We start from the raw sequence: 27,708 nt of genomic DNA, 5'->3' as shown, positions 1-27,708 counted from the left end.
TCTGAGGAACTGAGGGAGATGAAGCACCACAAAAGACGCCTAGGGAGCAGTTGGAGGGCTAGCCTTTCTGAATCCGACCGAACACTGGTAAGGTCTCATATTAAGACCTACCTAGTGGCGATAAAAATGGCAAAGTTTAATTATTTTTCCATTCTTATCATGTCTGCAGATAACCGCCCAGCCGCCATGTTCAGGGTGACCCGCTCCCTGCTCCATCCGGGAGCGCGGGAGGACCCCTTGGAGGGCAGGGCTGAGGATTTTGTGCAGTATCTGCATGACAAAGTCACTCAAATTCAGGAAGGCCTGGACTCTGACTGGGTAGATACAGGTGGGGTGATGGAGACAGGTCTTGAGAGCATTATCTGGGAGGAGTTTGACCCAGTGACCCCTGAAGAAGTGGACAGGATTCTGGGTAGACTTAGTGCAGCCACTTGTTTATTGAACCCGTGTCCCTCCTGGTTGGTGCTGGCTTCCTGGGAGGTTACATGAGGCTGGCTCCAGGGGGTTGTTAACGCTTCTTTGAGAGAGGACTACTTTCCCGCCACCTTGAAAGAGGCGGTGATGAGGCCCCTCCTCAAGAAGCCCTCCCTGGACCCGGCTGTTTTAGCAAATTATCATCCAGTCTCCAACCTTCGCTTTCTGGTGAAGGTTGTTGAGAGTGTGGTGGCACGACAGTTTCCTCAGTACCTGGATGAAGCGGTCTATCTCGATCCGTTCCAGTCGGGCTTCAGGCCTAGGCACAGCATGGAAACGGCATTGGTCACATTGGTTGATGATCTCTGGAGGGCTCGGGACAGGGGCTGTTAGTCTGTCCTGGTCCTGTTAGATCTCTGAGCGGCTTTTGATACCATCGACCATGGTATCATGCTGCCCCAGTTGGAGGGGTTAGGGGTGGAAGGTACCGTGTTGCAGTGGTTCTCCTCCTTCCTCTCTGACTGGTCGCAGTTTGTATTGATGGAGGGCCAGAGGTCAACCCCGAGGCGCCTTGTATGTGGGGTGCCACAGGGGTCGGTCCTCTCGCCCCTCCTGTTCAACATTTATGTGAAGCCACTGGGTGAGATCATCCATGGTTTCGGGGTGAAGTACCCTCAGTATGCTGATGACACTCAGCTGTACATCTCTACCCGGGACCAACCCAATGTTGCCCTTGAAGTATTGTCCCATGTCTGGAGGCCATACGGATCTGGATGGGGAGAAACAGGCTCAAGCTCAACCCATCCAAGACCGAGTGGCTGTGGCTTCCGGCGTCCCGATAGAGTCAGTTGGTGCCATCTCTGACTATTGGGGGCGAGTTGTTGGCCCCCACAGAGAGGGCTCGCAACTTGGGTGTCCTCCTGGATGCACGGCTATCTTTAGAAGAGCATGTGACGGCCGTGGCCAGGTTCACCTAATTCGCCAGTTGCGTCCCTTTCTGGATCGGGACTCCTTACGCATGGTCACTCATGCCCTCGTCACTCCCTGCCTGGACTACTGCAATGCTCTCTACATGGGGCTCCCCTTGAAGAGCACCCGGAGGCTCCAACTGCTCCAGAATGCGGCCGCGTGGGTGATTATGGGAGCGTCATGGCACTCCCATGTAACACCATTCCTGTTTGAGCTGCACTGGCTCCCGGTGGTCCTCCAGGTGCGATTCAAGGTGTTGGTGACCACCTTTAGAGCACTCCATGGCTTAGGGCCTGGATATTTACGGGACCGCCTTCTGCCACTGAGAGCCTCCCACTGGCCAGTATGCTCCCACAGAGAGGGGCTCCTCCGGGTGCCGTCGGCCAAACAATGCCGACTGGCGGCCCCCAGCGGGGAGAGCTTTCTCTGTGGGAGCACCTGCCCTCTGGAACGAGCTCCCCCCGGAGATACGGATGATTCCGGACTGACGTACTTTCCGTCGGGCCCTCAAAACCTTTTTATTTCATCAAGTTGGGCTGGCCTAATCTCTCCAATTGTATATTTTAATTTGGATTTTTAATGGGGGATTTTAACTGTCGGGCCAAAATGTTTAATTTATTTTTAAATTGTTTTTAAATTTTGTATTTGATGTTTTTTACTTCTGGCTGTTCACCGCCCTCAGTCCTTCAGGCGAAGGGCAGTATATAAATTCAAATATTAAATTAAATTAAATTAATCCCGGCAGATAATATTCCTGCCCTCATTAATAAATAATTATGCCCACAACACAGAATAAAGTAAATAATCCCCAAATATGGTTTTCATACAATTATCTTTCAATCTAGATAAGTATATCTCTCCTCATATTGACTTAGGCCCTCACTTGATCTCAATCCTTTTATTCAACCATTGATACCAACTGTCCCAACTTTGAAAAAATTCAGAATCCTCTTTTTCTTTCAACCTATACGTCATTCTGTCCGCTTCAGCACACTCTAATACTTTATTTATAATTTGGGCACTAGCCGGTATCTCTTTTTCTTTCCACTGTTGGGTAAACACTATTGTAGCTGTGACTAAAATATGTACAGTGAGATACCATTTTTTCTTACTCAGCCCCTCTGGGCGAATACCTAGTAAATATATCTCAGATTTCCATTGGAGGTCCACATTAGTAATTTCCTTAATCCAATTCCTAATCCTTCTCCAATACCTCTTTGCCATTATACAAGTCCACCGTTGATGGAAATACGTACCTCTGGTTTTCCCATAATTCCAACATAACTCTGATGCACCCGGAAACATTTTAGCAATTCTTGCTGGTGGGAGGTGCCACCTATACAATATTTTATATGCATTTTCCTTGAAAGACGTTGCCGTAGTCATTTTAATATTTTCCCCCCACATTTGTTGCCATTTTTGTAAAGGAATCGAGTACCCAAAATTCCTCCCCCAGGCAATCATAATGTCTTTTACAACCTCCTCTCCTATCATTCGCTCAAGCAATTGTGCATACATTTTGGTTATGTATTTATGGTCCTCTCCCATTAATATTTTATCAAAACTCTGTTCCATCACATGTATCCCGTAATTATCTCTATCCTTTTTGTAACGAGATTGAACTGTAGCATAGGTCCACCAATCTAGCCTAATTCCTTTATCAGCCAAATCTTCCCTAGATCTTAATATCCCTTGGGCATCTACAAGCTCTTCTATCTATAAATATTATCCTGTTTAAGAGTTGTTGGATATATCGTCACTTCTGTTGCTGAGAACCAGGTTGGGATCTTGGTATAAAATTTTCCTCTAATTATGTCCCAGGTTTCCAGCAATATTCGCCTTAAATAATGTCTCTTAAAATATGTATACTGTTGAGCTTTCTCTCTCCATAACAGTGCGTGCCAACCATGTTGAAGGTCGTGTCCTTCTAAATCTAATAAAGACCTCCTCTTCGATAACACCCATTCTTTCATTCAGGCTAGCAGTGAAGCTCGGTAGTATAGTTCCCAGCAGGGGAGACCAAAGCCCCCCCACCCATCTATGCTCTTGTAACATTTTGAGCTTCACCCTAGGCTTCTTCCCCTGCCAGATAAATTTCAGCATGACTCGATCCAAACCTTTAAAAAACCTTTTATCTAGCCTCACCAGAGCTGATTGAAATAAAAATAGCCATTTGGGTAAAACATGAGTCTTAATTGCTGCTATCCGTCCCATCAAAGACAACTGTAAATTTTTCCACTTCTCCAGGTCTCTTACAGTCTGATCATATAATTTAACAAAATTGTCTTCCTTAAGTGTAGAGCATCAGGCTGTTAGCCAAATTCCTAGATATTTAATTTTATTTACAATTTGAACATCCAATCTAGATTCTAATATGTCCTTCTGCATCTTTGGAATATTTTTGACCAATATCTTAGTTTTGTCCTTATTCATTTTTAATCCCGCCTTTCTACCATATTCTTCTATCATCTCTATCAACTCTGGGCCTGACTCCTGAGGGTCTTCTAGAATGAAGACGAGATCATCCGCGAATGTCTGTATTTTAAATTCCTGCCTTTGTACTTTAAGTCCTTTAATTGCCAGGTTATTCCTAATTCCCCTGAGAAGGGGCTCCAGAGTCAGAATAAATAAAAGCGGGGAAAGCGGGCAACCCTGTCTCGTTCCCCTAGTAATTGTAACCTCCTTTGTTTTTCCCCCATTAACTAGAACCCATGTCACCTGGGAAGAATAAATTGTATCACCTGTGTAAATTTTTCGCCAAATTCCATCTTACGAAGCTGGGTTAACATAAATTCCCAACTCACACTGTCAAATGCTTTGTAAGCATCTAAAAAGAGAAGTGCCATCTGTTTGTCTGAGTGATGTTCATAAACTCAATAGCATTTAATATTACTCTCAGGTTATCTCTCAGCAATCTATGTGGTAAGAAACCACATTCTGGTCTTTATGTATGAACTGATTTTTAAAAACCTGTAGTCTGTTGTGGCTCTGTTGCCTGAGCCTGGGCTATTGACAGATGCAGACTCTGAGAGTGAGGAAGAGGAGTTGGCAAGGCCTCCCTCTCCAGGACCCTCCTCTCTGGCAATGCCTCCGGAGGACACCGAAGGCCAAAAGATAGGCTCAGAGCCAAGCACGTCCCCGCAGCCACAGGTGGATAGTGATGAAGGAGATAAATGCTGGCTGGACCCTCGCCAGAGGCGCAGGGAGAAGCGTGCGCAGCAGAGGGGAAGGCGTGCCAGAGATTAGCTGAGTTACTGGACCACACCCCACAGGGTATAAATGTGGGTGTGGTGGCCGGTTCAGTTTGTGATGAGCAAAAACTAGAAATAATCCATGATCTTTGTGTTACTGGACTTTGCCTGCTTTATCGGACTGCATTTGGATTAATCCTTGTATTGTTGAAAACTCTGCCTGTTTTCTCGGAACGCTGGCAGTCTAATCTTTGTTTTGTGTGAGTAAAGTCTGAATTGGCAGCTAGCCACTGGGTTGCTGCCAGCTTTATCATCAAAGAGTTTTGTCGTGTGGCTTATTAACTCTGGGCCGTCTGTGGGGGTGCGTGAGTGGAACATTTCATTTCATTTCATTTTATTAGATTTGTATACCGCCCTACTCCCGAAGGACTCAGGGCGGTGAACAGCCATAAAATAAAACATATAAATACAAAATTTAAAATAGAGATAAAACAAATTAAATAAATTTGGCTGAACTGTTTTAAAACCCCAATAATTTAAAACCAAATTTAAAATTCCCATTTAAAAGAGGAAAAGTTTAGGTCAGGCCGGCTTGCTGGAATAGGAATGTCTTAAGTGTGCGACGGAAGGTACGCAGATCCGGAATCCTCCGTATCTTGGGGGGGGGAGCTCATTCCAGATAGTAGGTGCCCCCACAGAGAAGGCTCTCCCCCTGGGGCCGCCAGTTGACACTGTTTGGCCGACGGCACCTGGAGGAGCCCCTCTCTATGGGAGCGTACTGGTCGGTGGGAGGCTATTGGTGGTAGCAGGCGGTCCCGTAAATAGCCAGGTCCTAAGCCATGGAGCGCTCTGAAGGTGATGACCAAAACCTTGAAGCGCACTCGGAAGACCACCGGGAGCCAGTGCAGCTCGCGCAGGAGAGGCGTTACATGGGAGCGCCACGTCGCTCCCATCACCCGCGCGGCCGCACTCTGCGCCAGTTGGAGCCTCCGAGTGCTCCTCAAGGGGAGCCCCATGTAGAGAGCGTTACAATAGTCCAGACGGGAGGTGACGAGGGCATGAGTGACTGTGCGTAACGAGTCCCGATCCAGAAAGGGACGAAACTGGCGGATCAGGCGAACCTGATGAAAAATCCTCCCGGTCCCGGCCATCAAGTGCTCTTCTAAAGACAGCCGTGAATCCAGGAGGACACCCAAGTTGCGAGCCCTTTCCGTGGGGGCCAATGCTTCGCCCCCAATAGTCAGCGATGGCACCAGCTGACTATATCGGGACATCGGAAACCACAGCCACTCTGTCTTGGATGGGTTGAGTCTGAGCCTGTTTCTCCCCATCCAGATCCGTACGGCCTCCAGGCACCGGGACATTACTTCAAGGGCATCGTTGGGGTGTCCCTGGGAACAGGGATAGAACATAGTCTTTTTTGCTAGGATGGATGCAAACAATTTATAATCGGCATTAAGCAAGGCTATTGGTCTATAATTCTTAATATAGGTCGTATTAGCCCCTTCCTTAGGAAGGAGAAAGATATACATCTCTTCCCAGGATTTTGGCATTCGTCCATCATTCAACACTTCGTTAAAGACGTCGCGCAACTGGGTCCCAATCACTTCCCAAGTTGCCTTGTACACCTCTACAGGCAGTCCATCTGTTCCAGGGGTTTTATCACTCTTCTGTTTTTTCAGACTTTCCTCTATTTCCCCCTCTGAAATATTTCTATTCAGTATATCTCTTATCTGATCTGGTACCCCTGGCAAGTTCTCTAGGAAACTGAATTGCTTTTGACTATGTCTTCTCTTTGATATAACTCCTGAAAAAATTCATACGCCACTTCTTCTTTTTTCCCCATTACTGGCTACTAAATGACCCGATTTGTCCCTTAACCATTTAATCTTTCTGCTTTCTAATTCCTTCTTCAATCTGCTTGACAACCATCTTCCCGCTTTATTGGCATGTTCAAAGTAGTTTTGCTTTGCTCTCCGAATTTTTTTCACTAACTCGGCTTGATCCAATAAATTCATATGGTGCCAGGCCAATCCTCTTGCTTCTTTCGCTACCTTATCTGTTGGTTCCTTTTGTAATCTCGTTTCCCATTTCTCCAGCCTGTCTGCCCACTCTAGTCTTTCCTGCCTATCTTCCTTCCATTTTTTAGCCATACATTTAATCACAACCCCTCTCACCACTGCCTTAGCGGTGTCTCATATTATTTGTAAAGATATATCCTCTCGTCTGTTCTCCTGGAAGAAAAGAGCCAACTCCTGTTTTAACAGCTCCACAAAATCCTTATCTTTGCATAATTCTGTCCTTATCATCCATCGTCCTCTACTGCGCTGTCCTTTCCAGGCAAGCACTAAAGGGTTGTGATCTGCCCAATCATTCCCTAAAATTTCAACCTCTTGTACCATTTCTCCTAATTCCAACGACATCCATATCATATCAATGTGGGACCATGAGTTATGCCTGGAGGAGAAAAAGGTAAACTGTTCCCTTGTCGGTTAAAAGTTCCGCCACATATCCTGTAGTCCAAATTCTTCCCTTTATTGATTCCAAATTACCGGCAACGTCTTCCTACCTTTCTTTTTCACTCCCCCCTCTTTTCCAGATTTATAATCCTTCTCTCTATCCATTATAGCATTAAAATCCCCCATAATACAAATGTGTTCATATTCTAATTCTACCAATTTTTTATATATCCTTTTATAGAATTTCCTTTGATTACTATTAGGAGCATAAATACCCACCAGCAAGATACATCTACCATACATTGTTACTTCTACCATTAACAATCTTCCCTCTTCATCTGAGTATATCGTTTTAGATTCTATATAAGTTTGAACATAAATTGCCACACCCTGCTTCTTTTGGTCCGCCAGAGATATGTATAACTCCCTCAATCGTGAACATCTTAATATAGCCATGTGTTTCTTCCTGATGTGGACCTCCTGAAGACATATTATACCAGTTTTTAATTTTTGTAATTTTGAAAAGATCCTATTTCGTTTTCTTGGGGCATATAATCCATTAACATTAATCGATATCAAGTTTCCAATCTTCTCTACCTCTTCACTTCGCTGTGGCTTTCGCCTTTGATGTTAGTCTTATTTCTCGTCGGGTTCCTGGGGTTTCATCTTCACTTATATCACTCTTTCCTCCTTTCATTGTCTCTTTCAGTTTCCCGCCCTTTTCCGTTTTACTGCTCTTCTGGTTCTCACAGCTCTTTTGTTCCAGTTCTTCTTCACTACCGTGTTCACTTATATTAAACTGGTTTTCGTAGAAATCATGTGCCTCTCAAAGGTTCTCGATTTTCACCCTCTTATCCTGCCACATCATCATTAAACCCTCTGGGAACAACCACCGGTAAGGAACCCTATATTTTCTTAACTGTTCTGTCAAGAACTGGTATTTCTGTCTTTGTTTGTGAACATGTCGCAGGACCTGCTTTAATATTACAATTTCTCGACCCTTATAAATAATCTTCTGATCCCTGGTGCCCTGATACAATTCTTCTCAATGATTTTTTGCTGAATCGTACGTGTATTTCTCAAGGTAATTTATTCCGCCTAGTATAGTTTGGATAGACTCAGTAAACTTCGTCTATATCACGCTGTACCTATTCCTTATCTCTCCCAAATGTGCCAGCTACTATTTCCCCGATTATTTCTTCAAGCTGCTCGTCCTCCACTTCCGTCACATTTTGAAATCGGAGATAGAAGGCAGCGCGGTCCATCTTGAGGTGAATTATCTCCCCTTCCAATTCTCGATTCACTTGCATTAATCGTGCTTCACTTATGTCCATTTTACTTTCTGATTTCTCCACTTTTGTTTCTACTCGGTCAAATCTTTGTTCATGGGTCACTAGTATTTCTTGAACTTCCTCATATTTTGAATGGATATGCATAATTTCCTGTTTGATACTTGCCATTTCTTTCTGCACATCTTCAAACTTTTTCATTGTCTGTTCCTGATTCTTTGTAATAGTGTTTTGTATCATCTGTAACACATTTTGAAGTTCCTGTCCTCCGACCACTTTTTCCGGGGGTCTTACATCATCTGCCGATCCTTTTAATGCTGGGGATGTCACCGTTGGAGTAGGCACCGATGAAAGGGTAAAGACCTTCTTCTTCATCACTGTCGACATAATTGCAAGTTTCCACCACCTGCCCCATTCTTGCATACACTGACTCTTTATCTGGAAGGATTACAAAATAATTCCAGTGTCAGGAACCAAAGATCCAATTCTCTACTCAATTCAATCCCCAAACACCAAAAATCAAGTACAATGCCTGGAAATGAATCAGCCAAAAGTCTTCTCCTCTTATGTTGCACAGTAAATTTCCAAGTCACCACAAGGAGTTGCTATTGCGTCAGTCTCAGTTAAATCAGATCTTCTTGCCTCTTGTCACAGTGAGGCTCTGGCCTTTCAACATTTCTGGAAGAACTCAAAAATGCAACTCACAATGGCTCCTTACTTGCACTCAAGTCCAAGCAAATTCAACTAAGTCCGATTTGGGAGTAAGGAGAGTCGCAGAATTTTCCACAAGGCACTTCAGTCACAGCCCTCTTGGAAACACCCACGCCGATCTTCTCAAAAGGCTGTCTTAATAAGTACAAACTCTGCCGCCACTTATCGCTCCAGCCTGTCAGTCAATTTGCCGCTTTCAATGGAGCCTCCCACGCTCTCTCTTATTGACTTTCCCTCATACACACATCTCTCCAAGCAGTCCGATCCCAACACAGGCTCCTCCGCTTCATGTATCTCTGTGTTGTGGGCAAATCTTCTTCCACTGGGCGCAAGCCTGGCTTTGGGGCTATCATCTGGAGCCCTCTTCCTCCGCTGGCATCCGGGGGGGGGATTTCCCTCCGCAAATCCCGCCGATCGCACTTCAGCGGGCTCTCTAGGGCTTCCCCTCTTTTATACCCACCCCAACGAGGTGAGCAGTGGCCAATTCATGCTGCTCAGTGGATAAAATCCAGCCAAGGAATCAGGAGCGCTCCATCTTGGCTATAACCGCCAGTGATGTCACACCCAGAAGTTCTTAACAGCCTACAAGAATCCAAAGAATAAATAATCTTAATCATACTACGGTTGGCAGAAAGCCCAGAAGCAATTTGCAAAGAATTAAGATAGAGGCACGAAGGAGAGTGAACAAAGTTGTTCCCTGCTTCAATCAACGTTCCTCCTTAAATAGGCTAAGGGAGTGGCCAATTAGCCCCAAGCCTTACTCTCGAGGAGACCTCCTGCTGAGGAGCCACTCCTGCCTTTTAGCAGCTCCGCACCCATGCATCGAGAAGAGGCTCGTCCTCTTTGTCCTCTTTGCTTAAGGGAGCTTCTGAAGGTTCTGAAGGCCCTGGCTGAATCCCCGCCTTTGGCACCACATCTTCTCCAGCCTCATTGTCTGACTCGAGTGGCAGCTGCATAGGCTGCTGGTGCAGCACCACACCAGCCTCCTCGCTGTCCAAATCAGCCACCAGCCACACAGGCTGTGTATGGGCCACAACAGTATCTTTGCCTTGAAAATCGCATGGACAGTACCAAAAGGCAAAAAGATATGGTGCTGAAAGATGAGCCCCTCAGGTCGGAAGGTGTCCAATAAGTTACTGGGGAAGAGCAGAAGACTAGTACTAGTAGTACCACAAAGAGTGAAGCAATAGGGCCAAAGCTGAATGGACGCTCAGTTGTGGATGTATCTGGTGGTAAAAGGAAAGTCATTCAATATCACAGTAGTCCGTCTATGTCCCAACCACTGGTGCTGAAGAGGATGAAATTGACTGGTTCTATGAAGCCCTACAGCACCTTATAGAATTAACATCAAAAAATTATGTCCTTATCATCATGGGGGATTGGAATGCTAAAGTAGGAAGCCAAAAGATAACTGGAATAACAGGCAAGTTTGGCCTTGGAGTATAAAATGAAGCAGGGCAACAGGCTGATAGAATTTTGTCAAGAGAATACGATGGTCATAGCAAACACTCTTTTCCAACAACCCAAGAGACGACTCTACAAATGGACATCACCAGACGGTCAACACAGAAATCAGATTGACTATGTGCTCTGCAGCCAAAAGTGGAGAAGCTCTATACAGTCAGTAAAAACAAGACTCGGAGCTGACTGTGGCTCAGATCATGAGCTCGATGCAAAATTTAGGCTTAAATTGAAGAAAGTAGGGAAAATCACTAGTCCACTCAGGTATGAACTAAATCATATCCCTGATGAATATACAGTAGAGGTGACAAATAGATTTAAGGAATTAGATCTGATAGACAGAGTGCCCAATGAACTATGGACAGAGGTTCGCAACAGTGTACAAAAGGTAGCAACTAAAACCATCCCAAAGAAAAAGAAATGCAACAAAGCAAAATGGCCATCTGAGGAAGCTTTGCAAATAGCTGAGAAAAGAAGGAAAGCAAAAGGCGAGGGAGAAAGAGAAAGATACACCCAACTGAAGGCAGAATTCCAGAGAATAGCAGAAGAGATAAGAATACCTTCTTAAATGAACAATGCAAAGAAATAGAAGAAAGCAATAGAATAGTGTTAAGGATATTGTTGAGTTACACCCGAAGTTGTGGTTTATAAAGCAGAGTACCATTAGAGTTTTACGCACGGAAACGTTTTGAGAGTAATTGTGAATAACATACAGACAAACTGGGTTTTATAGTATTTTACTTTTAGGGAAAAGCAAATTACTAATTATTAAACCATTACAACTTTACTAACCCATCACTTTATAGTTTACAACTTTCCTTAAGTGCTGTAATGTTTAAATGCAGAAATTTGTGGCTATACTTTAAACAATAAGTAACTTTCTGTTTCCTATGCATGTCCTTTCAGATGTTCCCATATAGCTGTATTTCCGTAGTTTTGATTCTATTAAGAAGATATATAGAATCAGTGTGTTTGACACAGAGTCATAGGTCAAGTAATTATGAGGAAATCTATGATGTAATTGCTTAGCTTCTTCTCCTTATCAGAGTCAGTCATCCACCAGAACACCATTCTTAGCTTTCCTGATGGATGACAGCTAGGCCCTATCAGAAGATATATTACCAATAATGGAGTTCAGCTGCCTCTAACAAGCACATTTCTCTATTATAATAATGTGAATAGAGAGGGTCCTTCAGAGTTCACGTCTCTGATTTTATGTATCTGACTTAGGATGTATGATTCCTATTTTATTCACATTATTTCTTATTTGCTATAATTCCTACTTTATTCACATCACAATCATAGAAACCCAAGCCTGAAAAATAAAGTCCCTAACTGAAACAAATACATATATTTAAGATACATATAACTCATCTGAACAGATATGTAAAGCTAGTTCACCTCTTGTGGTGCACCAAGGATAGATATTCAAGCACTAAACAGAGTGAACTAGCAACCTAGGTCAGGGTGTCAAACTCACATCATGGCATTGTCACATGATGTATCGGGGCTTTTTTCCCCTTCACTAAACCGGGCGTGGCATCTGGCCCATGGGCCAGAGTTTGACAGCCCTGATCTAGGTAGTCAGAACTGCATTGTGTTTCGTATGTATAGATTTCCCTGACATTGTATATATTAAATAAATACAGGTAGTCCTCAACTTAGGACAGTTCATTTAGTGACTGTTCAAAGTTACAACAGCATCGAAAAAGTGACTTATGACTGTTTTTTCACACTTATGACTTGCAGCATCCCCATGTTCACGTGCTTTACATTCGGATGCTTGACAACTGGTTCATATGTATGGTGGTTGCAGCAGTGGTGGGATTCAATTCTTTTTATCACCGGTTCTGTGGGCGTGGCTTGGTTATGTGACTAGGCAGGCATGGCTTGGTCATGTGACTGGGTGGGTGTGGCTGGGTGGTCATGTGACTGGGTGGGCGTGGCCAACTTGATGTCACTCACGTCAAGGGGTGCTTTGCCTGGCCTCTCCTTGCCTCAAAGAGATACAATTTCCCTGTCTATTTATATACTTGTTGTGGCCCGTCATTGGCCTGTGCAGCTACTAGCTGATTCCGACAGCGAGGAGGCTGGTGTGGTGCTGCACCAGCAGCCTGTGCAGCTGGCACTCGAGTCAGACAATGAGGAGGCTGGAGAAGATGTGGTGCCAGAGGCGGGGATTCAGCCAGGGCTTCTAGAACCTCCAGAAGCTCCCATAAGTGAAGAGGAAGAAGAGGAGAGCCTCTTCTCGATGCAAGGGCGCACAGAGCTGCCAAAAGGCAGGAGTGGTTCCTCAGGAGGAGGTCTCCTCGAGAGTAAGGCTCGGGGCTAATTGGCCACTCCCTTAGCCTATTTAAGGAAGGACGATGACTGAGGCAATTTGCAGGGAACAACTTCGTTCACTCTCTTTTGCGTCCTGATCTTAGTTCTCTTATCAGTTTCCTGCAAATTGCTTCTGGGCTTTCTGCCAACCATAGTAAGATTATGATTATTTATTCTTTGGATTCTTGTAGGCTGTTAAGAAAGTTAATTAGCAGCCTTTATTTGAAAAAGACTGATTTAACTTAGTAAACTAAGGTTTGTACAGACTTTGTGTGTGCTGCGTTCTTTGGGGTCCATAGCTGGGGCAGAACAATACTACTACTGAACATCCAAAATACACTTATTTAATCCTATGTATATAGGTACATACATATTACATAGTATAGTGTGTATAAGCACACAAAAAATACATTATCTACTATATATACTGTATCAGTATGTACACACACACATACACACACCCAACTCTTCTAAAACTATACACATTCAACCTCACCGTGTTTGGAAAAACACACCCAGAGTCCACTTTCTGCCACACATTTAACTATAACTTCTGTACATTAGAACATTATACACGCCTTCAGATTTACTTCCCTAGGGGAGGCGTGGCCAGCGTCGTGGTGATACGATGGGCTCTTTGAGGGCTCTCAAAGACCCGTCGATATCTCCTCTGTCTGGGGGTTCTCAGTGACCTAAGTTGTCCTATAGGGACGACAAACAAGAGGAGCATGTACCTGTCAGCACAGGGAGATCGCAAACTCCCTGGCAGGACTGGAAGAAGCTCCTCAAACTGGACAGCGCAGAAAGTGATCTAGAAGTTGCTAGGAAGCTGGGCGGCCACAACAAAAGAGGAAGAAGAAAGTCAGCATGTGACATTGAGGTGAGAGTGACTTGATTTTTTTTCTTGAGAGTTTCTCTTCAAATCCGTCTGAAAGATCGTAGGGTGGAAAAGACTAGCTAAGAGCGAGGAGTGAGAGCGGGTGTGTATTCGCTCTCACATCCGGTAATTTGGCAGCGAGGAAAGTGCAATTGGAAGATTTTACTATAGTGCTATTGAAGAAAAAAGGATTTGAGGAACTTTTAATTTTTATAAAATTTGACAATAAGAATTTGGATAATGAATTTAATGAAAGATGACATCCCATTTGAATGAAATGTTACAGAATGGTGGTGATCGCTAGAGGAAATTTTTGCAACCACAAAGCTTGAAGGAGTTAAAGTACTGGGTTAATTCTAAAAGTTAACCTGCAGTGCCATCTAGTGGCAGAAGAAAAAAAAGATATTTATTTTGAAGAAATTCAAATAAACTGACCTTGACATTTTGGCTGAATAATAATAGAACAGCTGTGGAAGAGAGAAGACTAGACTTAGAACTTGTCTTTGAATCTTATATTTTTTTTCTCCTGGGATGATAAGCTCTTTTTTTTTTTAATTGAAAAGTTTTACAAAAAGTTTACATATTCCCCCCCCCCCTTCCCTACCTCAACCTTCCCCCTCCCCCCTCCCCTTCCCAGAACAAATTACAGGGTATAAACTTCAACAATCATAATCAATCCTAGTCTAAACAATTATGACATTCCACATCTCTTGTTTCTTCAATTCCCTAATTACCCGCCTAGCTTTATTACTTAAAGACACACTAAATATCTATATAATCATTCATAACCTATCTGCAATTTCTTATTCCGATATTTATTTTGAATATAATCTATCCATCTTCTCCAGTCTCTTAAATATCTTTCATTTGAATGATCCTTCAGGTACGCCGAGATTTTTGCCATTTCCGCTAGATTTGTAACTTTCATTGTCCACTCTTGGATTGTAGGTAAATCTTGCTTCTTCCAATATTGTGCCACCAAGAGTCTTGCTGCAGTTATTAAATTCAAAATCAATTTGGTCTCTATAACTGTACAATCCGTAACTATACCCAAAAGAAACAGCTGTGGTGTAAATTTCAACCTCTTTTTAAGAATATTTTGTAAAATCCACCAGATTTTAATCCAAAATGCTTTAATCTTTTTACATGTCCACCAAATGTGAAAATAAGTAGCATCCTCACAATTACATCTCCAACATTTTGGTTGTACATTCGGATACATACGAGATAACTTTTTTGGATCTAGATGCCATCTATAAAACATTTTATAAAAGTTCTCCCTTAAATTTTGCGCTTTGGTAAATTTCACATTTGTTACCCATATTTTCTCCCACGTTTCCATCATTATTGGCTGTTCAAAATTCTGTGCCCATTTTATCATACAGTCCTTAACTAGCTCTGTTTCCGAGTCCATCTCTATCAATATATTATACAATCTTTTTATATGCATTGGGCTTTGGTCTCTAATTTGTTTAATTAAATTTTCATCACTTTGTATAACACCAGTTTTCTGGTCTTTTCTCCATCTGGCTTGTAATTGTACATATTGAAACCATGTTTGAATTATTTTCTCCTCTTTCAACACATTCACAGATTTTAATTTTAATATACCTCCCTCCATAATGAGAATATCTTTATACGTAATTTCATCCTGTCTACATTCTATACTCATATTCTCTATTGCGTGCCTGGGTGCTGTCCATATAGGTATTTTTTCATTTAACTTATATTGATATTTCTTCCAGACACGCAATAAAGCATTTCTCAGTATATGACTCTTAAATGCTCTATCCACCCTTTTTTCATACACTAAATAAGCATGCCAACCATAGACCAAATCATACCCTTCAATATTCAATATCCTTCCATTTGTTAAATTAATCCAATCACTAATTGCTGATAGAACAGCTGCTTCATAGTACAATTTTAAATTTGGCATTTTCAACCCTCCTCTTTCTCTTATGCCCTGCATTATTTTCAATTTTATCCTTGGTTTCTTACCTTGCCATACGAACTTATTAATACCTTTCTGCCACTCTTCCAGGTTGGCATCTTTTTTTAGTATTGGTATCATTTGAAAGAGGAACAAAAACCTAGGCAACACATTCATTTTTATAACTGCTATTCTACCCAACAAGGACAATTGTAGTTTTTTCCATTTATCCATTTCAGCTTGTATTTAATGCCATATCAGTTCATAATTATGCTTATACAATTTACCATTAGAAGATGCAGTATAAACTCCTAAATACTTGACTTTTTTAACTATTTCACATCCCGTTACCCTTTGTAACTCCTCTTTTTGATTAGCTGTCATATTTTTAACTATCATCTTTGTTTTTCCAATGTTTATCTTAAACCCAGATACTTGACCATACTGTTTTATTATATCAATCAAAACCTTTGCTGATTCCACTGGATGAGTTAAGGTCATAACCAAATCATCTGCAAATGCCCGTATCTTATATTCATAATCTCTAACTTTGATTCCCTTTATCCCATCTGCATTACGTATTTTATTTAACAGCAACTCCAAAGTTAATATAAATAATAATGGCGATAAGGGACATCCCTGCCTCGTGCCTTTTTCAATTTTAAAAGTTTCTGTCAAACTGCCATTAATAATTATCTGAGCTGTCTGTTCCTGATATATTGCTTTTATGGACTGCATAAAGCAATTCCCAAATTGCATCCTTTTAACCACTCTCAATAAAAATTGCCAATCTAATCGATCAAAAGCTTTTTCTGCATCCAGAAATATAAGCACCGTGGGGATTTGGTTATTCCTTTCCAAATGTTCCAATATGTCAACAATTTGTCTAACATTATTTTTCATTTGTCTACCTTGTATAAAACCAGTTTGGTCAGCATGAATCGTCTTTTGCATTACTAGCATTAACCTATTTGCCAATATCTTAGCAAATATTTTATAATCTGTATTCAATAAGGATATAGGTCTATAATTTTTGGGTTGTGTCAAATCTTGATCTTCTTTTGGAATTAACGAAATAAAAGCTGTTTTCCATGAAGGTGGTACCCCTTCATCCAGCTGAATTCTATTGAATAATTCTTTAAGAGGTAAAACCATCTCCAGTTGTAAATATTTATAATACACAGCTGTTAATCCATCCGTACCAGGAGCCTTACCAGTTTTTAACTGTTTAATTGTTGAGAGGATCTCCTTCTCTGTTATTAATTGGTTTAACCGTTCTCTTTGTTCCTCTGTAACTATTGGAATATTCTGTCTATCCAGATATGTCTCTACCTCTGCACCTTGTATTTTATCTGCAGTATACAGTCTTGCATAAAATTCTAAAAATGCCTTTTTAATCATATTTTGGTGATACAGCTCTTTACCTTTATACTCTATTTTCTCTATGGTACGAGATTTTTGTTTTTTCCTCAGCATGTATGCCAACCATCTACCTGGTTTATTTACATTACAAAAAGTATTATGTTTAGCATATTGTAGATTGGTTGCCACTTGGTCTGAAAGCATCATATTAAATTGCCCACGTAATAAACTGATCTCTTCTTTAATTTTCTTATCCCCTGGGTTATCAATTAACACCCTTTCTTTTTTCTTAATCTATTCTTCTAATTCCCTCCTTTTCTCCACTTGTTTATGCCTATAAGCATTATTCATATTTATCAAAACTCCTCTCATATATGCTTTGCTAGCATCCCATACCATATCCATAGATGTTCCCTTGTTCATATTAAAAACAAAAAATTCCTTCATTAGTTTTTTACATTCTGTTACATTTTTCTCGTATCTGAAAAGGTTTTCATTTAACCGCCAAGATCTCCTAACTCTTTCCCCACACTCCAGTTCCATCCAAACTGGGCTGTGATCAGTTAAAATTCTGGGACAAATCTTTATCTTCTTTACCCTGGAAAAAAAATCATTTGTAATTAATATAAAATCAATTCTTGAAAAGGATTGATGTCTATCTGAAAAAAATGTAAAATCTTGTTCTCTATAATTCCTTTCACACCAGATGTCTCTTAATTCCATATTCTCCATCATATCAAAAAAAGTCTTAGGCAGTCTAGATCGCAATTTGGTAGATTGTACTATTCTTTTCTTATCAATACTAGGGTCTAACACTCCGTTCCAATCTCCCATCAATATACATGAATTATAATCCCAATGTAATAATTTTGTATGTATCAACTTATAAAATTTCTCTTGCTGTTGATTGGGAGCATATATCCCCAATAAGAGTGTTTTCTTTCCTTCTATCATTATCTCAATTGCCAGAAATCTTCCTTGTTAATCTGCCTCAACTAATTTAGCCATCAAATCTCTTTTCAAGTAAATCACTATTCCATTCTTTTTTTCCGGGGCTGATGCAACAAAATGTGTTCCCAATTTTGTATTTATTAAATATTTTTGATCAGTTGTCCTTATATGTGTTTCCTGCAGGCATATTATTTCATTTTTAAATTGTCTCAAATGGTGAAATATTTTCTTCCTTTTTTGTGGTGAGTTTAAACCATTAACATTCCAGGTTAAGAACCTAGAAGCCATCCTCAGACTCTCGAAGCTTGGCGAGAACCGCTTGATAATCCTCTTGGAATTTTCTTTTAGGTCTCGCCCCTCCCACAGCTTCTGCACCAATATTCACTTCTTGTGATAAAGCCTGCTCTTGCAACTTTTTTAACTCTTCAACTTTACGTTTAGTAGCTGCTCTGGTTTGTCTTTGATCTTTGCCTTCTTCTTGTTTTTCAACTATATCCCATGCTTGGACAGCACTTGAAAGTTGCAGTACCTCCTCCTGCATACTCATAGCTCCGCCTTCCAATTGCTTCTGCAGATCCTCTTTTCTTCCCTCTGTCGCCTCTCTTGCTTTTTTGCCTCCTGGCACTGGTGGTTGTCCAGCCTTTAGTATATTACTATAAAAATCTCTTGCTTTGTATATTGTATTAAGGCGATATCGCTCTCCTGCATAATCCACTGATAATCTGACTGGGACTTCCCATCTGTATTGTACCTGTCGGTTCCTCAGCTCATCTGCCAGAAAAGCATACTCTTTCTTGGATTTCAGCATTTTGGGTGGTATTTCTTTAAATACTGCAACTTCTTGTCCTGCCACTTGCAACTTATTTTTATAGGCAGCTTGTAAGATCTCATTTCTAATCCTTCTAGTGACAAAATAAATCACAACATCTCTTGGTAGTTTCCTTTGTCTAGCTACCCATGAATTAACACGATAGATCCGATCCATTTGCCATTCGAGTTCACCTCTGGGCACTCCTATAAATTGTGCCAGAGCATCTTCAAAGATCTCTTTCAAATTTTCCTTCAGATTTTCTTTCAAGCCTCTTATTCTCACGGCAAATTCCATCATCTTATATTGTGTCAACAACATTTCAGCTTCTGCTTTATCAATCTTAGTTTGTGATTCCTCAACTTTACCATCTAAAATCTCATTAGCTTGAGCAACCTCATCAATTCTATCTTCTACATGACTAACATGTTTTGCCAGTCCCTGGAGTGCAAAGACTATATCTTCCCTTATATGTTGATTTCTTGTCTTAATTATGTCCTTCATTTCTTCCATTTGATCTGAGACTCCTTTAAATGCAAATGCAATGTCCTCTTTAAAACCTTCTTTGATTTCTTTCATGGCTTCCTAAAACATCTCAAGTGTTAACATTTGTGCTTGTGGTTGTAATTGTGGTTGTAATTGAGCTTGTGTATCTGCCGGAGGCAATAAGGTTTGCAACCTGCTAGTTTGAGCTGGGGAACTTCCCGCACTCGCTGCTTTAGGCAACACCAATTTTGTCTGCTTTGAAGCCATTTTAAAATTACACAGTCTCAGAAACAGTTCTTATAGCCAGCGAGAAAAAATCAGAAAGTCTTTAAAATCTTTAAATTTTAATTCCCAAGGTCCAGGATATAAGATTAAATCCAAAAAAATTTAAGCGGAGTTGTTAACTGATAGGCATTAATGAGTTAACAAGCCTGTAACAACTTTCTTCTTAAGTTTCACTTTCGTCTCTTTGTCTTAACGAGCCAGCGCCATCTTCCCCTCCCTTTCCACTCCAGCTCCGCTCTTATAGGCTCGAAAAGAAACGATGTTCAAAGGAATTAAAGTGTAAGTACTTGCAATTATGTAGTCTCCTGTTTTTGTTCTGCCTGCTTCAATTTTCTCTTTGTATCAATTAGAAGCAGGGGCGGACGTGGCGTTTTGCTCTGCCTTCTGGCAGAGGCGTCCCGGCTTTGGAGCTTTTCCCAGGTTCTTGGGGAGCTCACACTTTTTGAGCCCCAGAATTAATTCTAGGGCTCTTATGGAGCTCTACCCTGCGCCTGGCTGCTCACTTCCCCCTCTTCTCCCGGGGGGGGAAGGTTCTTCGCTGCTAGACAGCTGATTTTTTGCTGTTCTAGCGGCTAACAAAGTCGCGGGGCTAGCGCTCACCCAGGGAGCGTCCTCAACGTCCTACGGAGCCGCCGGAAGTTCCCAATGATAAGCTCTTTTTGAAGTATTTTGTTTTGAGACATGCTGATGGAAAAGTGAAAAGCCTATATTTTTGATTTGTTGTTTACCCAGATGCTTTTTTACTGAATTTAATAGAATTGGACTATTAAAAGTTTGGATTATGACTTGAAGAGTCAGAAGAAAAAATCTTTTTTTCAAAGGGATTTTTTTTTTTTTGGATATTCATGTTTGGATTTTGATTTTGAATTCTTTTTACTTTCTGGGCAGTTGGATTAGCTTTCTTTTTTTCTTTTTCTTTTTCTTTTTCTCTTTTCTTTTCTCCCCTCTTGTTTTTTAAATTTTTATATGGGAGATCTGGAGTTTTAAATTTTTTGTGGGGGAGGTGGTTGATTGGGATTTTTTTTCTTTTACTTTTTGCTAATTCAACCATTGGGTGGATTAGATATTTGGATTATAATTAAATCACAAGTGGATTACAAATCATAGAAATGAAGAAATTTACAGCCCATTTGCATCCAGCATCAAGTCCTTCAGCGGCATAAACACAGAAAACTTCAGAGATGATGGAACTAAGAAATTTTATGCAATTGCTTCATGATGATATAAAACAGGAATTAAAAGAAATGAAAGATATGATGGGGAAAAATGAAGAGAGAATTCAGAAAGCAGAAGAAGAAGTAGTAGTAGAAGGCAGAAATGACAGAGAAAAAAGTTGAGGAATTAGAAGACAAATTGGTGTCAACTGACAAATTACAAGAAAGAACAATTATCATGTTGGAAATGGAGCGCTCTGAATTCTACTTAAGATTTCAAAATATAGAGAAGAGGGTTTGACTTCTGTCGCTACCAGATGGTCCTTTGAGACCGCCAGCCCCATCGCTCGTAAAGAGCCGCCTTTACATCTGAAAGGCGGCTCGAAAAACTCCATTTCCATAAGGAAATGTGAGATAGAGCAGGTGAGGGTAGGTAGAGCTCTCTGCGAAGTCCCCAGAGTTTTCCCTTTACTCTTGGGGACAAAGCAGGATGAGGCTCCCTATTTCCCTCGCCGCTGCTCCGGGCTTCGGGAGACCTCTGCTTCTTGCAGAGCCAGGCGACGAGATCAAGCCTTTCAATGAAAACAACAGATTGCTTAATTAAAGAGGATGAGATCTGGACTTGGGACCCTAAATTGCAAGTATTTTTAATGATTTTATAAGCGTTTCTAAACGAAGGGAAAAAAAAGCTTAAAATGATGACTGCTGAGGCTTGAGAAGTAGCTGAAAGTGAAAGTCCTTCCGTAACAAGATACAAAGTAGTGGAGCAAACAGTGCTGGCTAGAATAGAGAAAAGAAAAAATTTCTATTCTAAGTTTCTTTTTTTTTTTGGAGATCTGATATTGATCTTGTTGGAGAGAAGTCCTCTTTCTTCAAAAAGAGTTTGTCTGTGTGGCAGGATGGCATTAAAATTAACAAAGCCAGACAAACAAGCAGCGGGGGGGGGTCCCCCATTTACAATTGTGTGAGCAAGTTTCTAGTTTACAGACTCAGAAGGATGGTTTTAATTTAAAAGAATTTGTTTCGAAGGAAATGGCAAGACATGACGAGATTGTGAACCAGAATTTTGAAAAATTTAAGCAGGAAATTAAAGAATTTATACAATTAAAGTATGATAACTTACAAAGAAAGATTGTAACAGTGACTAATGCTTTTTCAGAAATAGTTATAAAGATGGATACAAATATCAAGTTATTAGAGTCTAAAATGGAGGAAGTTGATGATAAGATTTATAATTTGAATAATAAAATACAAAGAATGGAAAATGATCTGATAAATATTCAAGACAATAGTTCTGAAGTAAAGTCTAAAAAGGAAGCTGATCACGAGACTTACAATACAGAAAATATAAAACAAGGGATTGAAAGAGAAGTTACAATGATGCAATACAGGCTCACAGAATTTGCGGTCAGAATGAGAGGATTACAGGAAAACAATAGAGATGATCTAAGAAAAATATCTGCTGAAGTTCTGGCTGGGATTTTAAAGATTCATCCAGAGGAGGTATCTTGTAAGATCGACAAGGCCTATAGAATAAATTCTTGGATTGCAAAGCAAAGGCAATTGCCCAGAGATGTGGTGATTTATTTTATAGATAAAGAAATAAGAAATGATATTGTGCAAAAATCTTTTAATTCTACTCTACAATTGTATGGAAGAAAGATCTGGATATATAAAGAGTTGAAATTCTGTTGAAAAAGCGGAAGAATTTTACTATAAGGTTCTTAAAATGGGTTCAACATCTTCATGTATAATACATGAGTGGAATAAAGAAAAGCAAAATCAACAAGAGATAGAAATTCAGGATAAGCAGAAAGAGATGGAAGTAATGGAAAAACAACAAGTTACAGAGGACTTTGTAGATGAGCAGCTTCTGGATTCTCCTTCAGAGGTTACAGCTGGACTATTTATAAATATAAGAGAGGCGGCTTTGGATTCTAATGTGATGATTCATCAAGTTACAGACCAGCATAGAAATCAATCAGTTGACATACAACTCAAAGAAAAGAAACAAGCCACAAAAGCAAAACCAACAAGATCAAGTTATAGATCAGCATGAAAACCAAATAATTGATACACAATTTATAGAAAGGAAATTAGGATGGAGATCTAACCCACAAAAAGTCAAGAAAAGAAGAAGCAGGTCTTACAAAAACAAAATTTTTTAAACTAAACAACAGTGCAATGCCAGTTATCTGAGATGATTGAATATATGACAAGATAGCTGAGGCAAAGTATTGATTTATATTATCCTGAGGATAGTGACAGACCTCTGCAGTGCTGTACTTTTGGGATGTGAAAAGGGCCTTAAATTGAATGGATTGGAATTATCTATTTTGGATTCTTTGATAAATGTATTACGTTTATGTTGAGCTACAAGGCAAGAGAGTTATGGGATTGGGGCACGCAGAAGATCTGGTTGTTACCCTATTACGGTGTTGGAATTAATAATTTAGATGAAAGACACTACTATAGACACTATATGGAATACAAATATAAAGTCACTCGGGTGGTTGTTTTTTATATATCAAGACATCTATTGTTGACGGGGGCAGATGGTAATTGAAGATACCGAACATACTGTTGGAATTAGGATGTGATGTTACCCTAATATGGGTGATGGAGTTAACAATCCAGCTGGAAGACACTACAGAAGATATTATATGGATTACAAGCTTAAAGTCATTTGAAGATTTTATTTATTTAAGGGAATACTTCTTAGTGGTGTGGGCAGAAGAATAAAGAGATCAAGAATTATTATGTATGGTAGTTCTGTAGGAATGTGGGTGGAGATAGGTTAGCTTATTGATTGTTTAGTTGAAGAAAAGGGATATTATGTTTAGATATGAATATATGTAAAAGTTTTGAGTTAAGAGATATATCTATGGGGGTGGAGGAAATGGGCAGACTATGAGTTGAATAAATATTAAATTAGGATTTATTATATAGTTTTATAGTGGAAGGTTCCTTTGAAATGTTATATTAATATACAAAAAAAAAAGATTTGATTTTAAGAGATATATGTAGGGGGGAGGAGTAAAAGAGTAGATCATGAGTAGAAATTGTTAAATTGGGGGATATAATAATATTACTATGCCAAATTAGGAGTTATTATATAATGTTATAGTAGAATGTTATTCCGAAATGTATAGTATAAGGGGGATATAATAACATTATTAGAAAGAAAGGGTCAGTATATGGAGGATGGAGCAAGGGGATGGTAAAGTATTATATAATCTGTTATGAATTTGGGTTGTACCCTGAAGAAGCCACGGGGGGAGGGGAGGGCGAGGGGGGGTTAGGGAGGAGGGGGGAAGGGGGGAAAAATTTGTATTTGAAAAACTTTTTCAATTAAAAAAAAAAGATTTCAAAATATAGAGGAAGAAAAAGGAGAAAATTTACCTGAGGTGATTGCTAAGATTTTGTCAGAAACTTTGGAACAATCCAAGGAAAAGATTTTAAATGAGATTGATGAAGCGTTTAGAGTATATACACGATATGCAACAGAGGATAAAAAATATAAGGTGCAGGAAACCATGGGACTTAAATTTACTAAGAAGGTAAAATACCTAGGGATTTGGCTGACAAACAAATGCTGTAATATTAAAGAGACTAATTATTTTAAATTATTGGCTGATACAGTAGAGGACCTAGATAGATGGAAGAATATACAGCTTTCACTTCTGGGCAGGGTTGCCGCAATCAAAGCCCATATCCTCCCATGGTGGATTTTTCTATTCCAAATGGCTCCTGTAAATTTGGATAAAAATTTCTTTAGGAAATTGGATCAGGCAATAAGCAAATTTATTTGGCAAGGGAAAAAACCACGAATTAAAAGAAAAATGCTACAGGAACACAAAACAAGAGGGGGCCTGGGGTTCCCAAATTGAGAGTTATATTACCAAGCCTCGTCCCTTCTTTGGATAAGAGACTGGGTATCCCTTTCGAGAAAATGCATATTAACACTTGAGGGATTTGATCTTCACCAAGGCTGGTATTCAGCTTTGTGGGCACAACAAGGAAAACAATCTAAATATTTTACTAACCACTATATTAGAAGAATTTTAATAGAAGTATGGGAAAAGGTGAAGAAACAAATTTATACCCAAGTTCCTAAATGGGTCGTCCCATTGGAGATGGCAACCTACCCAACTGTTTACAATATAAAAAGAAATTGGACCTACAATATCTTGTTGGATGGAGGACAGAACTTAATAACAAGAAAGGAACTTCAATTAAAAGGAATAGATATAGATGGGTGGTCATATGCCCAAATTCAAGCTAGATTCTGTAAAGACAAACAAGAGTATGGTATTTACCAAACGACACAACCGCTGGACAGATTTCTTCTGGGTGTTGAAACAAAATTCATATCTAAGATCTATAATCTTTTGCTATCAAGGTATGTAGCTGAGGAGATAGTAAAAGATACGATGATTGCCTGGGGGAGAAATTTAGGAAGACCAGTGCAACTTGAAGAATGGCAAGGAATATGGAATAGATCAATGAAATTGACTCTATCAGCGGCATTCAAGGAGAACTTCTACCTCCCACCAGCTAGGATAGCTAAAATGTTCCCTCGATCCTCGGACAAATGTTGGAAGTGTAATTCGGTCAGGGGTACTTTTTTTCACCAGTGGTGGACCTGCCCTCAGATTAGGAAGTTTTGGGAAAAGATTCAAAAATGATTGAACGAGATAAGAGGTGCAAGTTTCCCCCTAATTCCAGATTCTCACTTACTCGGAATCAAATTAAAAGACATGGGCAAGCAAGATTGGCACCTATTCATCCATATTATAACAGCAGCGAGAATGGCACTTGCCCAGCAATGGAAAAACGCAAATACACCACCAGATCAACTTATAATAAATAAGATATTGAATTGTGCCAAATTGGACAAATTAACATATATCCTAAGAGAGAAAAAAGAATCCATATACTACAGTAACTGAGTATATGGCTAAAGAAGAGGACAAACATAGAGTAAACAATATAGTATTACATATATTCTTAGTCATAATTAGATAGCATTTGGTATTTAAAATAGTCAATGTTATCGGAACAAAAAGATTTACCGGGATGTAACTATGAATAGGTATCTGGGGGATCGATACAACCCCTGGTTAGTCCTTATATGTGGCTGTCTTTATGTGTTGTGTTGTGTACCTATATATAACTCATATCTGTTTGATAATTACATTATATGTTTTTTTATTTGTAAATAATTAAAAAGATTACATTTTTTTAAAAAAGATATGCAATGAGGAATAAACTACCAAGAGAAGTACATGTAAGATTTACAAAGAAGGCAGTGAAAGCAGAGATCCTGCACCCCCTGTCTAAGGGGAGAGCTCCCTCCGCCTGGTTGACTGGAAAAAAGACATAAAGGAGTCCTTTCTACATCGAACCCCTGTGTCCTCTTGATGAAATTCCTCCTGACCCGGCTTACCGCAAGTGTCTGCCAATCCCCTTTCCGGCAGACAATGGATAATGGTAAGAACGGTGGAATCCACTCCTGTGCCTGGTGAAACCCGGAGGTGAGATAGATCTTAAAGACCAGGTCTAACGTAAACACTCCTCTATCACAGAGAAAGTGCCCCACTGTAATATCTTTCTGTCAATGTAAGGGCTACAGGGGAAAAAAAAAACCCTGTCTGTACTCTAAGAACTGAGGTGAACCATCCTAAACGGCTCAAACCCAAAATAAAAGGGCTAATGCATTATCATTACAAACTCACTACTGGGTGAGTTTGAAATAGGGATTTTGCATAATCATTACTGTGAGGTGAGTTTGAAATGGTGATTTTGCATTATGATTGTTCATAAGTAAGTAGGAACCACTAAAAGAGGAATGGAAAAATCTCTATCTGTAGATCAGCAGTTTTCAGTCTTGGGCAAGTTTAAGATGGGTGAACTTCATGCTGCCTGGGGAATTCTGGGAATTGAAGTCCATGCACCTTAAAGTTGCCAAAGTTGAGAAGCATGGGTCTACACTAGAGTTTAGGATTTTCCATTCCTGTTTTATTTTAGCTGAAAACCCCGCCTTGGCACCCCAGTTGGTATAGCAGTGACCCACCGCCAATCTCAATTAGTGGCCCTCCGGATAAGCTCTTGACCTCCGGAGGTAGTGTCACCGCTTCGCTTTCTCCACAACCTAACACTCTGCAATACTGCTATGTGCTGCCTAGCATTGCTGGATCTAATCCTGTTTTCCACCTGCTTGCCCACTCAATGAGTAGTGGAACCACTATCTTTGTCGGCTGTATACCTTTGGAGGAGCACCATAACTAAACACCTTTCAAATAGCAACAGAATTGGACATTGTGAACAGGCGTCTGGCTGTCTACAAAGACCAAGGCATGCTGAAAGAGAGGATCTGCCCCTCCAGCAGTACCCGCTCCACCACTACTCAGTCAAAAATAGCCCCCCGGGTTTCTGGATGGCCCAAAGACCCCTGGTCGAGCGATACCCTGTTGGACGGAAGTCTCCGCAGAGGCCAACTGACAGGCTCACCCATCCCACAACCCCTGGGTGTCAAGACCAATGTGGCATTGTCCAGGATACTCTGCCCTGGTTTGTAGAATCTACTGAAGACCCCCGGTAGGAAAGCCAGAGCAAAAAGCGGACCATGGGCTCTGGGCCACTGAGAATGAAGTATGTTGACCCTTACTGCTCCCTGAATCGGGCACCATGGGAAACAATGGGATATCTATTTGGATGCTGACAATGTGGAGAGATCCCTGGGCGGTCCACCGAACCAAATCACAGTCACTTTGAACCACGCTAGAAGCAAATGCCACACCAAGTGGTCTAAGGGCCCTACTCAACCACTCTGCCCTCATATCGTTTGCCCTGCTTACGCTCCACCCCAATGGATTCCAGTTGTGTCCAGCCAGATGCCAGAGGATCCTCGTCACTGCCTTTAGTGTCTAAGAACGAGTTCCTCCCTGTCTGTTGACCTGGTCTTGACCACCTGAGAGTCGGTCATAGGAAGTACACGGTAGCTCTGGAGACCCTCTGAAATGCCAGAGCGCCA

General features: G+C 40.6%; 1 protein-coding gene across 3 annotated transcripts in view; it reads left to right on the top strand.

Moving 5' to 3' along the window:
* The window catches only part of NEK11 (NIMA related kinase 11), a 370,526-nt gene that overhangs the window by 334,448 nt on the left and 8,370 nt on the right, over positions 1-27,708 (top strand). Inside the window, exon 16 of one of the 3 annotated variants that reach the window (XM_087894214.1) lies at positions 25,926-26,096. The exons of the other annotated variants lie outside the window; for them this stretch is intronic. Within the exon in view, the coding sequence (XP_087750340.1) occupies positions 25,926-26,058 (133 nt within the window). The 3' untranslated portion in view covers positions 26,059-26,096. Of the gene's footprint in view, positions 1-25,925; positions 26,097-27,708 lie in introns of those variants that run through there. 3 annotated transcript variants of the gene reach the window in all.

This window comes from Pantherophis guttatus, chromosome 4 (assembly GCF_059756535.1).
Source record: "Pantherophis guttatus breed Tessera chromosome 4, ASM5975653v1, whole genome shotgun sequence".
Classification (NCBI taxonomy): domain Eukaryota; kingdom Metazoa; phylum Chordata; class Lepidosauria; order Squamata; family Colubridae; genus Pantherophis; species Pantherophis guttatus.
Note: the sequence above shows the minus strand (reverse complement) of the source record. Positions and strands in the feature narration are given on the sequence as shown.